The 12,578-nt window shown below is 42.0% G+C and overlaps 1 protein-coding gene across 1 annotated transcript; it reads right to left on the bottom strand.

Annotated features, from left to right (window-relative positions):
* Positions 1-855: 855 nt before the first annotated feature.
* LOC103647445 (glutamate receptor 2.9) lies at positions 856-7,363 on the bottom strand. The gene is made up of 4 exons (XM_008671986.4): positions 6,757-7,363; positions 3,532-4,826; positions 2,353-3,060; positions 856-1,667 (listed from the first exon to the last, which is right to left on the bottom strand). The coding sequence occupies exons 1-4, from the start codon at positions 7,127-7,129 to the stop codon at positions 1,116-1,118; spliced, it is 2,928 nt and encodes a 975-aa protein (XP_008670208.1). The 5' UTR covers positions 7,130-7,363; the 3' UTR covers positions 856-1,115.
* Positions 7,364-12,578: the final 5,215 nt, after the last annotated feature.

Raw genomic sequence — 12,578 nt, 5'->3', positions numbered from 1 at the left:
GAGTCTTATAATGTCTTCTTTGAGGTGTTGCATCCTCAGAGCCTCAATCCAATCCACTTCGCATCCTGTGAACTACAACACACAAACATTTGGAAAATACATTAGTTCACATGTTGTGTTAATCATCAAACACCAAAATCTATTAAGCCAAATGACCCGGGGTCCATTTTCCTTACAATGACACTATAGGATTATATAATCTAGCTTATGGAGTCATATATAACTATATAAGCACATAATGAGTTGCTTATAGATTATCATAATATAATCTAGGTGCCTAAATTATATCATCCACCTAATAAGCTGTGTTGTTTGTTTGTCTCTCAGCTTATTTAATCTAGATTATATAATTTAGAAGATAAACAAACATGACCTTAGTATTATACAGTTTTGCACTGAGTAAAGCCTGGTGACACTTGTGTATGAAAATGGTATCTTTTCTTTGGTTAGGCGTTTGTATATTGTATGCATCTTATAGTGACCATCAACAAGACAACAAAGCTTTGACTCGGTGACAGTATTTGATCAATTGCTCAAGAGGTGACTAATAAACTGGACAGTCTAATTTTATGTTCAAATAATGCTCACTTAAAAACGCCATAGTACAATGGTACTTAAGGTCCTGTTTGTTTACCCTACAGATTAAATAATTCTGCTTAAATAAGTTAAAGAAATAAATAAACAACACAAATTATTAGGTGGATTATATAATTTAGATACCTAGATTATGATAATCTGTAAGCAGGTCATTAGGTGTTTATATAATTCTATAAGCTGGATTATATAATTCTGGAGGGAAACAAACAAGGTCTTAGCAATGGCTTGTTTTTAGGAATCTGGTGAAGTGTCAGGAGATAAGAAAAAATAGTTACTGTCTATATCAGAGCCACACTTCTATAAGATGCACAGGCACCTCTTTCAACAAAGATATTACTATGTTAAATTTCCTAGTTAACTAGTCATGACAACAGCCAGCGGTACATGTTAACACACACTTGTATTAAACATGAAACTAGAGGCAGGCGATACATCTAAATCAATTTCACTGTACAGTACGCGACATGACCAAAGAGTTCTATCTTGGTGCTGGAAGCGCGAGATGAAAGAATGCTATGTTACTCCATTGCCCCCTCAGAATGCATGTATGCAAATGATAGTGGACCAGGACCCTGATTCGCAACTTCCCTGCCTGGAGTTCCTTCTCCTTCTGGTGTGCTTCCGGTATCAGTGTCTGAATCAACGTTCTCGATGACGTGATTAGACATGCTCCATGGACTCTCGGCTGTAGCAGGATCTATATCTTCCATTCCAGGCACCTCTTCATCTGGAGTATTAGCGCTATCACGCTCATGAAAGATCTTGACGAGAATAGCAAGCAATTCACGCCATGATATCTGACCACTGCCATTGATCCAATTGCTCCGATGATCATAAAGGGTTATAATGACATGCAAAATTAAAGCCAGTAAAGAAGATGCCCCAGTGATGATAAACAACCCAAGAAAGCTATGCAACGTAAGGCTGCTAGAAGTTTGGGAGTCATCTTTGTCTGGGCACGATGTATCACCATACAACTTTTTCTCCAGTTCATCCATTCTGCCATTTGATGCTAGTTCCAGTATTCCCCTTGAAATTTCAGGTGTAAGTGGAGAGCCTCGAGGGAACGCCTGGAAGAATAGATCAAAGATGAGAATCGTAGAACATGCCAATAATTAATATACAAATGCTATAAAACGTCATGTAAGTTATTAATCATTTATAAAGATCCAATGTAAAACTGGGACAGTTATATCAACCACTTGCACAAACCCTGTAAAATGGTGAGGGCAATTACATTGACCATAATTTTCACATTAAGTGGTTAGCGATCTAAATGAAAACATATTGAACTAGCACCACACAATTACGATAAAACTACACGATAATCTGGTAAAGTAAATTTATTTGTGCTATTTAATACTTCTAGAAACATTTAATGTAAGCCTTTTATACCCCTCACACCCCTTATCTGGAAGCCAATAACACGACACCACATTTCCATAAAGTCTATGCTTGATGAGTTTCATTTCTAGAAGAAAACAAATCTGATTATTCATCTCATCCTTTGCCAATAAATTATATATGGAAGATTCAGGAATCCCAGACAACAAATAAACTTCAATCTTTGTAAAAAATTGCTCTCTTTTTTTCTCGAATACCAAAACTTGCTCCCATGGCATCAGATTTTAGGAACTATGATCTAGTACAAATGTACAATAGCACAGTTCTGCAACAAAGTAGATGCAATATGATTCATGACTAAGCTGTACTAAAAACAGACAAGTGCAGAGAAGTAAAAAAAAAGTCACTTACGTAACCAAATCCATCAAATTTGTAAGTTGGCCCAACCATAGTGTAGTTGTGGCAATACTTCGCAAGAAACACTTTGAGGTATGGTATTTCATCAACAATGACGGCAACTTTTCCGGTTGATAGGGCGTCATTGTACTCCTCAGGAGAGCTGAAGGCCCTCATTTTTGTTTCGTTAATTTTCAACCTTTTCAAAAGGTTAGGCATGAAAGAATCATTGAGGTAGCCAACATAATCCCCTCGTCTGATAACTTCATCTAAATTGGTGACTGTTGGTTGGAGCTGTTCTACCGTGAGAATTGAGCTTAAGCTTGCGGTATAACTCTGCTGCAATATTAGAACCACAAAAAGCCAAACAACTACTGCAATTCTTGATAAATTGTTCACAATCCTCTCCCTATGAGCAAATACAAGTGTTGAGAAGGAGAAGTAGAAGACTGATCCAATTTGACTGGCTGGCGGTCCTCTGAATTCCTGATTCGTTCTGTGCTCGATAAACCAAACTATAAAACCTGTGAAGACAACGAAGGATCCAGTTCCAAACCATAGATCAGCTGTTAAAGGTTCTAGGAATGTCCATGCAGTCTTCTGTCTCTGGTCCCGAACTGGAACCAGCATGCGTACCCCTGACTCAGTATAAGGAAGAGTGTAGTCCACATATAGAGAACGGTTGGCCAAAATTGTTATGTCACCTACTACCGCATCAAATTCCTGCCAGCAATTAACATAAAACTGGTTGATAGACTTTGGAAAAATATAAACCATTTTGCACAAAATAAACTGCAAATCATTTGGGGACAACAAGATGTTGCCAGTTGCAACTGATGTCGCTCATATTAAACAGGAAAGCCAGCTAAATACTACAAGTTCTACTTGCTATTTAAATAAAACGCTTAATAGTATTAGCGACGGTTCATTGATGTCATTCGACAACAATGATTACGTGCTGGATCTGACCCTTTTGCAATGGTTTACATCCGTAAGCTACCTTAGGCATTAACATTGTTAACAATATGTAGACAAATCACATCCTGTCAGTTCTGTACACTCATAAGAGCAACAAGGAGTCAAGGATAATAAATTGCCAAGTTCAGATCACTTTTAACCATGTAATAAATGCTGAACACCTCTGGTTTTACTGTAAGAAGGAACAAAATGCAAGAAAAATAGGTTCATGCATACCTTAAGATAAACTTTGTACACGAGTTCATCATAAGTCCCATTACTTTCTCCTTCTCCATTTCCAAACTCCACATAGTGCTTGGGAACTTTGTAAGTCAGATTACTGATAACTTCCTCAAATACATCAATGCAGAACCCCTTCGGGATACCATCTTCAGATCTTATAAAACTGCCAAACCCAGGTTTCACAGGTACTCCTACTTTGAGTTCTTTATTTGCTGGCAAAAGCCATCCTCTAGGTGTGTTTTCACTGCCTCCTGGCCATATGATAGTACTGATACCATCTTTCTTTTCTAGAATTTTGGACATGTTCAATCCTGGAGTCCAAACACCGACTGCTCTCTTCTCCCGACCAGCTATATTGATAATTTTGTAAGTTGTTGATACTAACTGGAACTGCATATCCTGAATGACAAATTGCCCACTAATGCCTGTGAAATTAACCTTCAAGAATGCACCACGAAATTTTTCAGCAGCCTTATAAGCACTTATTTTGTCGAAATCAGTGGACCCGTTGTTTGTTTCGGACAGCACAAAGTCTGAATTAACAAATCCGGCCTGCTCTGCTGCTAATGCTATTGCCCATACTGTATCATATGCATATAGACCAGACGTTATAGGCTCATTAATTGATGTACCAGGATTTTCCGACCTATATTTCTCACGCCATCTCCGTCTAAATTTGTTTAGTTTCACAGTTTCTGGAACATAAGGCTCGATCCCAACTACACCTTCCATCACTTCAAGTGCAGGATAACCAACTACATTGAAGATATCTGTCAGACCATATGCCGTAATCCAGACATAGCCCTGGCCCATCATTCCCTCATCCTTAGCAAGCTGGAAAAACTTAAGGGCTAACTGATATGACATGCGCACAACAAAGACACTTGTCCAATTTTCTTTTAGGCCTGATATAGCACGCTTTATCTCATCCTCTCCAGCTGAAGGATGGATCTTGCACCTGTACGGAACACGAGTATCAACATGTCCCAGGGCATCAACGAGGTCAGGGATGAACCTTGCGTTGGAATCATCGTCCTCGATGATAGGGATGACCTCCCTCCAATTGTAGTTCTGGACAAGTGAAGCAATAGCTTCAGCTTGGCAGGAGTCGTTCCATGCCGTCCTGATGAAATATGGGGTCTGGCTGGGTGAACGGGATGGGCTGTTTGCAGAAAAGGAAATGATTGGAACTGATGCCTTGTTCCCAAGCTCTGCAAGAAATTTAGCTTGAGTAGATGTCTGTGGCCCGACGATTGCTTGCACATGGACATTTTTCAGTAGATCAACACCTGCAGTGTTTCCCAAAGACGCGCAACATATGTCAGCTAGTAACCATTCATGAAACTGAAAAAGTTCGGTGCTATTCATTCATCCTACCGGGACATGCAAAATCAGTTTGAAACCTTCGAGCATTCTTAGACTAGGATGCGAAAGGGAAACTTCAGAAGGGAAAAAAAAGGTGTCCTTAAAGTACGAATCTATGTGTTTATCCAAAAAGAAAGCAAGGATGAGCAACGTTATAGAATGCATGTAGTGGGCTTGGGCATCGTAAGTTCGTAACTCTCACGGGGAGAACCATGGGAAACCCCAAATTTGTGTAATCCTACAAACCCAAATGTGGCCGCGGAGTAGAAGGATACCTTCTTAAAATGCCGAGAAAAAGCAAACGACGAGGGCGACAGGAGCGGATCGGTAGAGCCCCCGGCGGCGCGGGACGGGAGACAGAGAACCCTCCGCCGCCGGAAGCGTCGCCACCCGAAAAGTGCCGGTGCGGGAGCGGGATGTTGGCATGTTCCTACGGGCTCGAATTCCGTGTGCAGCCGCTTTGGGCTGAGTCAGGCTATCTCCATCAACGTCCTCTAAATTTTATCCTCTAAATAAATATTCTTTATACTTTACAGTACTCTCTAAATGATTCTGTACTCTATATTTTCTCCATCTCCAACAACATCCCCTAAATTCGATCATCTATATCTTAATACTCTCTAATGTACCAACTTAATTAATATAATTTATCGTTCGGGGCCAGCTTGTCTGACAATGTTGCGTGTCTTCAGGAGGAAGACGAGCGAGCGCTAGTGGGAGTGTGGGACCACCTCGATGTGGCAAGAAGAGAGAACTAGCATTTAGCGGATAGCAGAGAGCCGCTACCTTTGGGGTGTGCAAGTACGTCCTCTAAATTTATCGAAAAATTCAGCACTCTTTGTTGAATGAAGAGAGGAGGTCGTCGTCTGCTAAATTTAGCGGACAGAACCATTTAGCGGTCCTTGTTGGACACAGCTTAGTGTCGGGTTTCGTTAACGGCGGGCCGTCAGTCGGACCTGACACACCACAATGACTATTGGGCCTTCCTGGCTTGGGTCGACCCGACCACAACCGCGCGCGCGGATGTGCGGCCTTTCTACGAGCCCAGCATGCGAGTTTTCGTAAGCTCAATTCTAGTGTTAAAAGTATATTTGTTTTGGGACAAAGACTGTACAATATCTGCAGACGGTGCCAAAAAGGAATCGGTAAGCATCGCGCCCTCTCTATCGAGTATTCCTCGTCTTCATTCTTCTCCGGCCTCGCGTTCTCTGTCACCGGCCAGTAGCTCGATGAGGCTTGTTCTTGTCCGGCGAGGCCGCGAGCTGGGCCCCCACGCCGGTGGCCGATGTCTCATCCTTCTATGAGCATTGGGTGGTGGAGCCAGCTCGCACTCACTCCCCCCACACCGATCGCGGTGTCTCGTCCTCGACCACTCTATATACGCGGCTTGTCTTATTTAAAAATCTTCATAATTATTACTAATTTTACTGCGATGTCAGTTATTTTCAGATTGGTAGCTGGACACGTGTCGCCGAGAGAAGGTTACAACCGTCTGTAGAACTGTGTATAAAAATTGCTTGTCTAATAGTGCTATCCTAACATTTAGTTTGTTAGGGAATTGCTTTGCGATATATACCTTTCACGATCGTCACGTCGGGCGTTCAGAGTTCCTAACCACCAACAATGACCTCAACTCAAGATGGCTAGCTCTCGCAAGTCGTCGCTCCCTGCCCGCGCGCGGCCTAGGCCTAACCACCAACGGGGTACAAGAACCGTATAGTACAGCTAGCTGATAATGTGAGCTCTTCCCATGAGGCCATGAAGCCCGGACAAGCTGATTCGATTACATCGCAGTGTGGATTTATTTGCAAGTCTTAGTGCGGATGCTGAAATAAAGCAGGACATCGTACGTACCTGCGGACGCGGCGTCGACGGCGCTGGGCCCGGCCGGGGCGTCCCTGAGGTGCAGCCTGACCCGGGTGCTGTAGCCGGCGTCGTCGTCGTCGGCGTAGAAGTCCTGGAGGGCCAGCTCCATGCACGCCCAGCTGATGTTCCCTAGCCATGTCGTGCGGTCCAAGATCACACCCACGTCCACGTCCACGCGCCGCCTCTCTCCGGCGGCACCGGGTGTAGGGGCCGCCTGCTCGGCGCCGACGAGGCAGAGGAGGAGGAGGAGGAGGAGGAGGAGGAGAGCGAGAGGACGAGACGGGAGCGCCGCGGAACCAGACGAGCGCGCGCCCCCCGCTACGACCAGCAGCTGACCTGCAGCCGCCGCTCCCGCTATCATGGGGACAGTCACCTGAAGGAGAAACCGACTAGCTAGCTAGTAGTTTGCCCTGAGTAGCAGGCACGGACGCACGGTGCGGCGGTGCCTGCCTATGTACACTACTACAGGGCCAGATGCAGCAACATGCCGCGCCACGCCTCGACGATCTCAGCTTCCGTTTCTCACAAGCTAAGCTAGCACACGGAGACTGAGTGACGCGCTCAACGGTACGGCAGATGCGCATCGCGCCAGCCAGCGTCGCGGTCACCCCCGCGCGCGCGCTTATTAAAACCGCGTGGCGCCGCTGCACATTTGCCGCGAAATTCTACATCGGCGTCGCCCGTGCCGCGGAGGTGGAGCCGAGGCTAAGGACCGGATGGGATCTTCTGTACTGTACACATGTCCATGGCTGAAGCCTGAAGCTGCAGAGCGATTGGTACTTCGGCCGGCGACGCAACGCGAGCCCCCGCGTACTTTCGTGTCGGCACGGCAGGACCGCGACGACGACCAGTCCGCGGCTAGGGCGAGAAAACTTCAAGCGGGCCGTGGCTAGCTGTGGCGCCGTGGGAGGCGCGAGGAGCCGTCTAGTCACACGCTTTGGTGCGGTCAATGCCTTGGGCACAGCAGCTTCTGGAGGCTGAATTCCACAACTCCAGTCTGGCGTTGCTTCACGTCCCGTCCCGGCCACTGGAACGGGTCAAGCTGGATGGAATTTTCTTCAGCGGCTGGCGAGATCGATCTCGTGCGAATTTAGGAGAATGGACATAAGTTAGTTGCAAAGCCAGAACATACTTGATAGCGACCGTCATCCAGGCATTATACAGCATGGAGTCTATTATATATATATATATATATATATATATATATATATATATATATATATATATATATATATATATATATATATATATATATATATTGGATATTATTATTATTAGTTCGGATTATGTCTGGAGAATAAAGGATTCTGTGCAAGTGTGCGACGCGACGACGACCTTAGCTGCTGGAGTCGTCGGAGGTGGTAGGCTGCCTGGCTGGCACCGGCAGCGACAGCCCAGGGCTTCCATTAGTACCGGAAAGCCCCACTAATTTGCTGATCCGGGCAACGCGCAGTTTTTCTAGGCTGGTCGGACCAAAGCGTAAATCATTCACAAACGAAGTATAACGAGTTTGTCTTTTAGCGTAAACAGGATACGCGAGAAAATCGCAAACGATAAATGGTAGTTTTCGATAATATTGCATGGCATACAGGTCAGCGGAAACTCGATCCATAAATATGTAGAGAAAATTGTGTAACTTGTTTCATTTAGTAAAGTAAATACAAAAATTGTTTCAACAAACCGAGATAAAACCGGCCCGGTTGTAGTCACGTTTCCGAGAATATCTCTGTGCATGCATGAACAAACTAAATATACCGCAAATGACCACAAAAAATTACGTAAACATGACTAGACGAAATTGGACATCACGGTGCATATAAGAAAGGGTACTGACGGCGTCTCTTCATAGTTGACCCATGGCTGACGGCGGAGAACAAGATATAGGAGATGTTTCTTCTGCAACATGGCGCAGTGCTGCATCAGGTGCATTAAAAATTGACGAGTTCTATCGGTTTGTAAATACATAGTAAAATATGTTGGCCGGCTGTAGACTCATGCGGTGGTTTACCAGCAGCGCATACACTTAAGACGCTGGGAGGAGCTCATGCATCACCCAGCCTAACACTTGAATCTCCGAACAGTACTGCGAGTCCACGGAAAAATATTGTAACACCACCTGCAGAATTACGAGCGCCGGGGGTCAATGATGACAATACAATGGAAATTGATGACAATACAATGGAAATTGTAACAATGGGAGCAGCAAATCAAATGGTGTCTATGAGGACCATTAGTGATCATGAACAAGATACACCTAATATCCTACGGAGCCATGTAAGTTGTTTATCTTTGATTATGTCTATTCTACAATTTAATCAAACTTATGCATTATGACATTAAGAGTATAACTAATATTATATTTATTGGATTTATGATTATGTTAATGCACAGCCTGAAAGTACTGATCCAAGCATGGTGCCTAGGACCGGTATGACATTTGGAAATGTCAATGAGGCATACAATTTTTATAGTCATTATGCATATGAGGTTGGTTTTCCACTTAAAAAGTATAGGGAGAGGAAGAACTGTAAGTGGTTAAATTGTTCAATGGAGGGTAGAAATACGGAAACGTTAGCTAGTAATCCAATAATCCGTAATACATACTCAAGGAGAACACAATGCAAAGCTGGTATGAAGCTAAAAAAATCTATGATGACTCCAAAGAAAATATTGTAGCCGTACAAATCGATCTGGTGCACTTAGAACATAATCATGATTTCATTAAGAAGGATACTGAAAAGAAGCATCTACAATGCAACAAGACTCATGATCCTGAGTACATGGAGTTTCTAAGTTCAATGCAGCAAAGCAGAATCCTGCAGCACTGAATCATGGACTTCGTGTCTAAGATGCATGGTGGTCCTGAAAATGTACTGATTACAGCAAAGGACATTGCTAATTTGTAAGCAATGTTTTCTTTATGAATTTAGGATATAAAGTTTAAAATCCATGTCAAATTAATGAGTAATAATTCTAATTTATTTTGTACTATACAGGAAACAAGCGAAGCAACGAGAAAAAAAATGACAATGATGTGTCTAAGTTTTTGGCTTTTTTGCCTTATGCAAAAGGGATAATCCACAATTTTTCTCTGACTTCCAGCTAGACAACGAAGAAAAAATATTGAGTATTTTTTAGTCTCATGCTAGTCAGCAAGTAGAGTATGTTGGTTTTGGATATGCAGTTGCCTTCGATACAACTCATAAGACTAATTTGTATGGAAACCCCCTAGGGATGTTTGTTGGTGCAAACCACCACCTACAATGCACGGTGTTTGGGTTCTCATTGTTGAGAGATGAAACTGTTGAAATATTCGAGTGAGTGTTTAATGCATTCAAGACATGCATGAGGACTGAAGGACCAAGAGTAATATTGACAGGTATGATTTATGTATATATAATAAATATGAACTTGAAATACATGGAGTATAAATTCAATAACTTATGCATATTTACAATGCCTGTGATTTTGTTTTGGTATGTACCATATGTTGTTTACAGAAATAATCATCTAAGAATGCCTAACAATATATATTTACATATCAAGACCCTGCAATGCCAGTGGCATTACGTCGGGTCTTCCTAAACACAGTCCATAGGTTGTGTCTATGGCATGTGCAAAATAGGTACATGCCATTTCTAAATGAGTTGTATACACGTTATGCTGAACCGGATTTTAAGACAAAATCTCAGTCTATAGTACATCATCCATTGACTGAAATAGAGTTTGAGGCTGCATGGACAATGTTGCTTGATGAGTTTAACCTGCATGAAGATGGCACTCTTAGAAAATTATATGAAATGTGTAAGGAATGGATTCCTGTTTTTTCAAACATGACTATTATGGGCTTATGGTCTCTACACAACGTAGTGAGAGCATGAACAAACTCGTGAAGAGCGCTCATGTCAATTCAAACACCCCACTTCATGAGTTTGCGAAGCAAATGTTGAAACTACTGCATAGCAGGAAGATGCAAGAAGGAAAAGGGACACTAGGTTGTATGGTATGTAATATTATTTATGCATTATACTATCTAATAGGCTCACAATAAGTATCTAATTAGTACATATGCAGGGTCAAAAGGATACCACAACATTATATATGTTCGAAATTAGGGTTGCAAGGGCATACATAAGGGATGTGATGAATAGGTTCGAGGAGTCAATAAAATACGCTACTGCGTATAGGATATCACTTGATCCAGATGGAGGCGCAAATGATTGGTTGGTGCAGCATACATCGAGATCGAAAAAAATCATGTGGGGGCAACACCAATTCAGAGTGATGGCGGATGTAGAGGCTGGGAAGTTTAAATGTGAATGCAAACAGTGGGAGCACACATGTATGACAGGGTTGTGATATAATGTCATATGATTTATATGCTAATAATAAAAGGTGAATGTGAAATGTTTTCCCTTGTTTAAATGTAGGCCTATTTTGTGTGCATCTTATCCGAACATTCATGCACATTCAGCTAGAAAGGATACCTAAGGAATACATTCTACAGTGTTACACGTACTCAGCTAGGCAAGATGTGATATTTTCAAGAGATGACAGGAAAATGAGTGGAAAGGATGGAGAGACAAAATCATATAGGTAGAAAATGTTGCTTAAAAAGGCAATGAAGGTGGTAAACCATGCTAGTATGTCAAAGGCAGGGAGTGATAAGGCTTTGGACGCAATGGATGAACTATTGGAGATGCTTGGGCGTTTGGAGCTAGATATAGGATGTGATGATGTTGGTGGTGCAAGTACTGGGGAGGGCAACCATGTGGGTGTTGTTTTTTATACAATTATTCTACATTTTATTCACAACTTAATTGTTGCCAATTGTAATAATTAAACGTTCCAGGGCGAAGAGGAGGCTGTTGGAAACGATGAAGGTGAACATGTGTCACAATGTGATAATGAGGAGCATGTACCAGTACGTTCACTGCAACAGGTAATATATGGCAAAAAAGATAATGACAATTTATGTATAATGCAAACACATTTGATGATTTAAACATTATTTGTAATATTGACTATAATGCACTAATTAGTAGGATGGAAGCAGGAATATTGATGCACATCATCAATCTGAGTTGCAAATGACGCTTGTTGGAAATGTTGATTTTGAAGGGACACAAGATGGGGATGTTAGAAAGGTTGAAATTTTAATTTTATTAAATTGCAACTATTCTGTTTATTTAATGTTTGTAAATATTTATAATTTGACATCGTAACATGTGTCACATAATATATTTTTTGTATGGCATGTAGAGACTGGAATTTGATGTAGATGGCATAAGCTTAGTGCGACCAAATAACGCAAGGCCAAAGGGAAGGACGATCAAAATTAGTGAGCAAAGAGTTGTGAAACTGGGTGCGAAAGGAGAAAAGAAGAAGAATCGAAAGTGCCAAAAGTGTGGCTTTGCTGATGGACACAGCAGTCGCACCTGACTGTCTGTGGATAAAAATAGAGTTAAATTGGCTAGCCTTGCTGATAGAAAAAGAGGATGGTCGCCTGGGTCTAGAAACAAGAATTCAACAATGGCTCCCCAATGGAATGAGACATCCACATCAAAGAAGCATAAACTGGTTGATTTTGGAGACCATGAATCTGATGACGATTATTTGACATGATTGTGAAATATACATGCAAAAAATTTCTATAGGATTATATGAAAATGGTATGATCATGATACTATATGATGATTGTTTACGTTAAAAGCTCACTGTATGGATTATATCTATTAATGCAACATAATTATTTCCTATGAAATATGCTAACAGTGGATTTGTTTGGCCATATAAGCTGATATTCATTC

This window comes from Zea mays, chromosome 2 (assembly GCF_902167145.1).
Source record: "Zea mays cultivar B73 chromosome 2, Zm-B73-REFERENCE-NAM-5.0, whole genome shotgun sequence".
NCBI lineage: Eukaryota > Viridiplantae > Streptophyta > Magnoliopsida > Poales > Poaceae > Zea > Zea mays.
The sequence above is the reverse complement of the archived record's forward strand: the minus strand, read 5'-3'. Positions and strand labels throughout refer to the sequence as shown.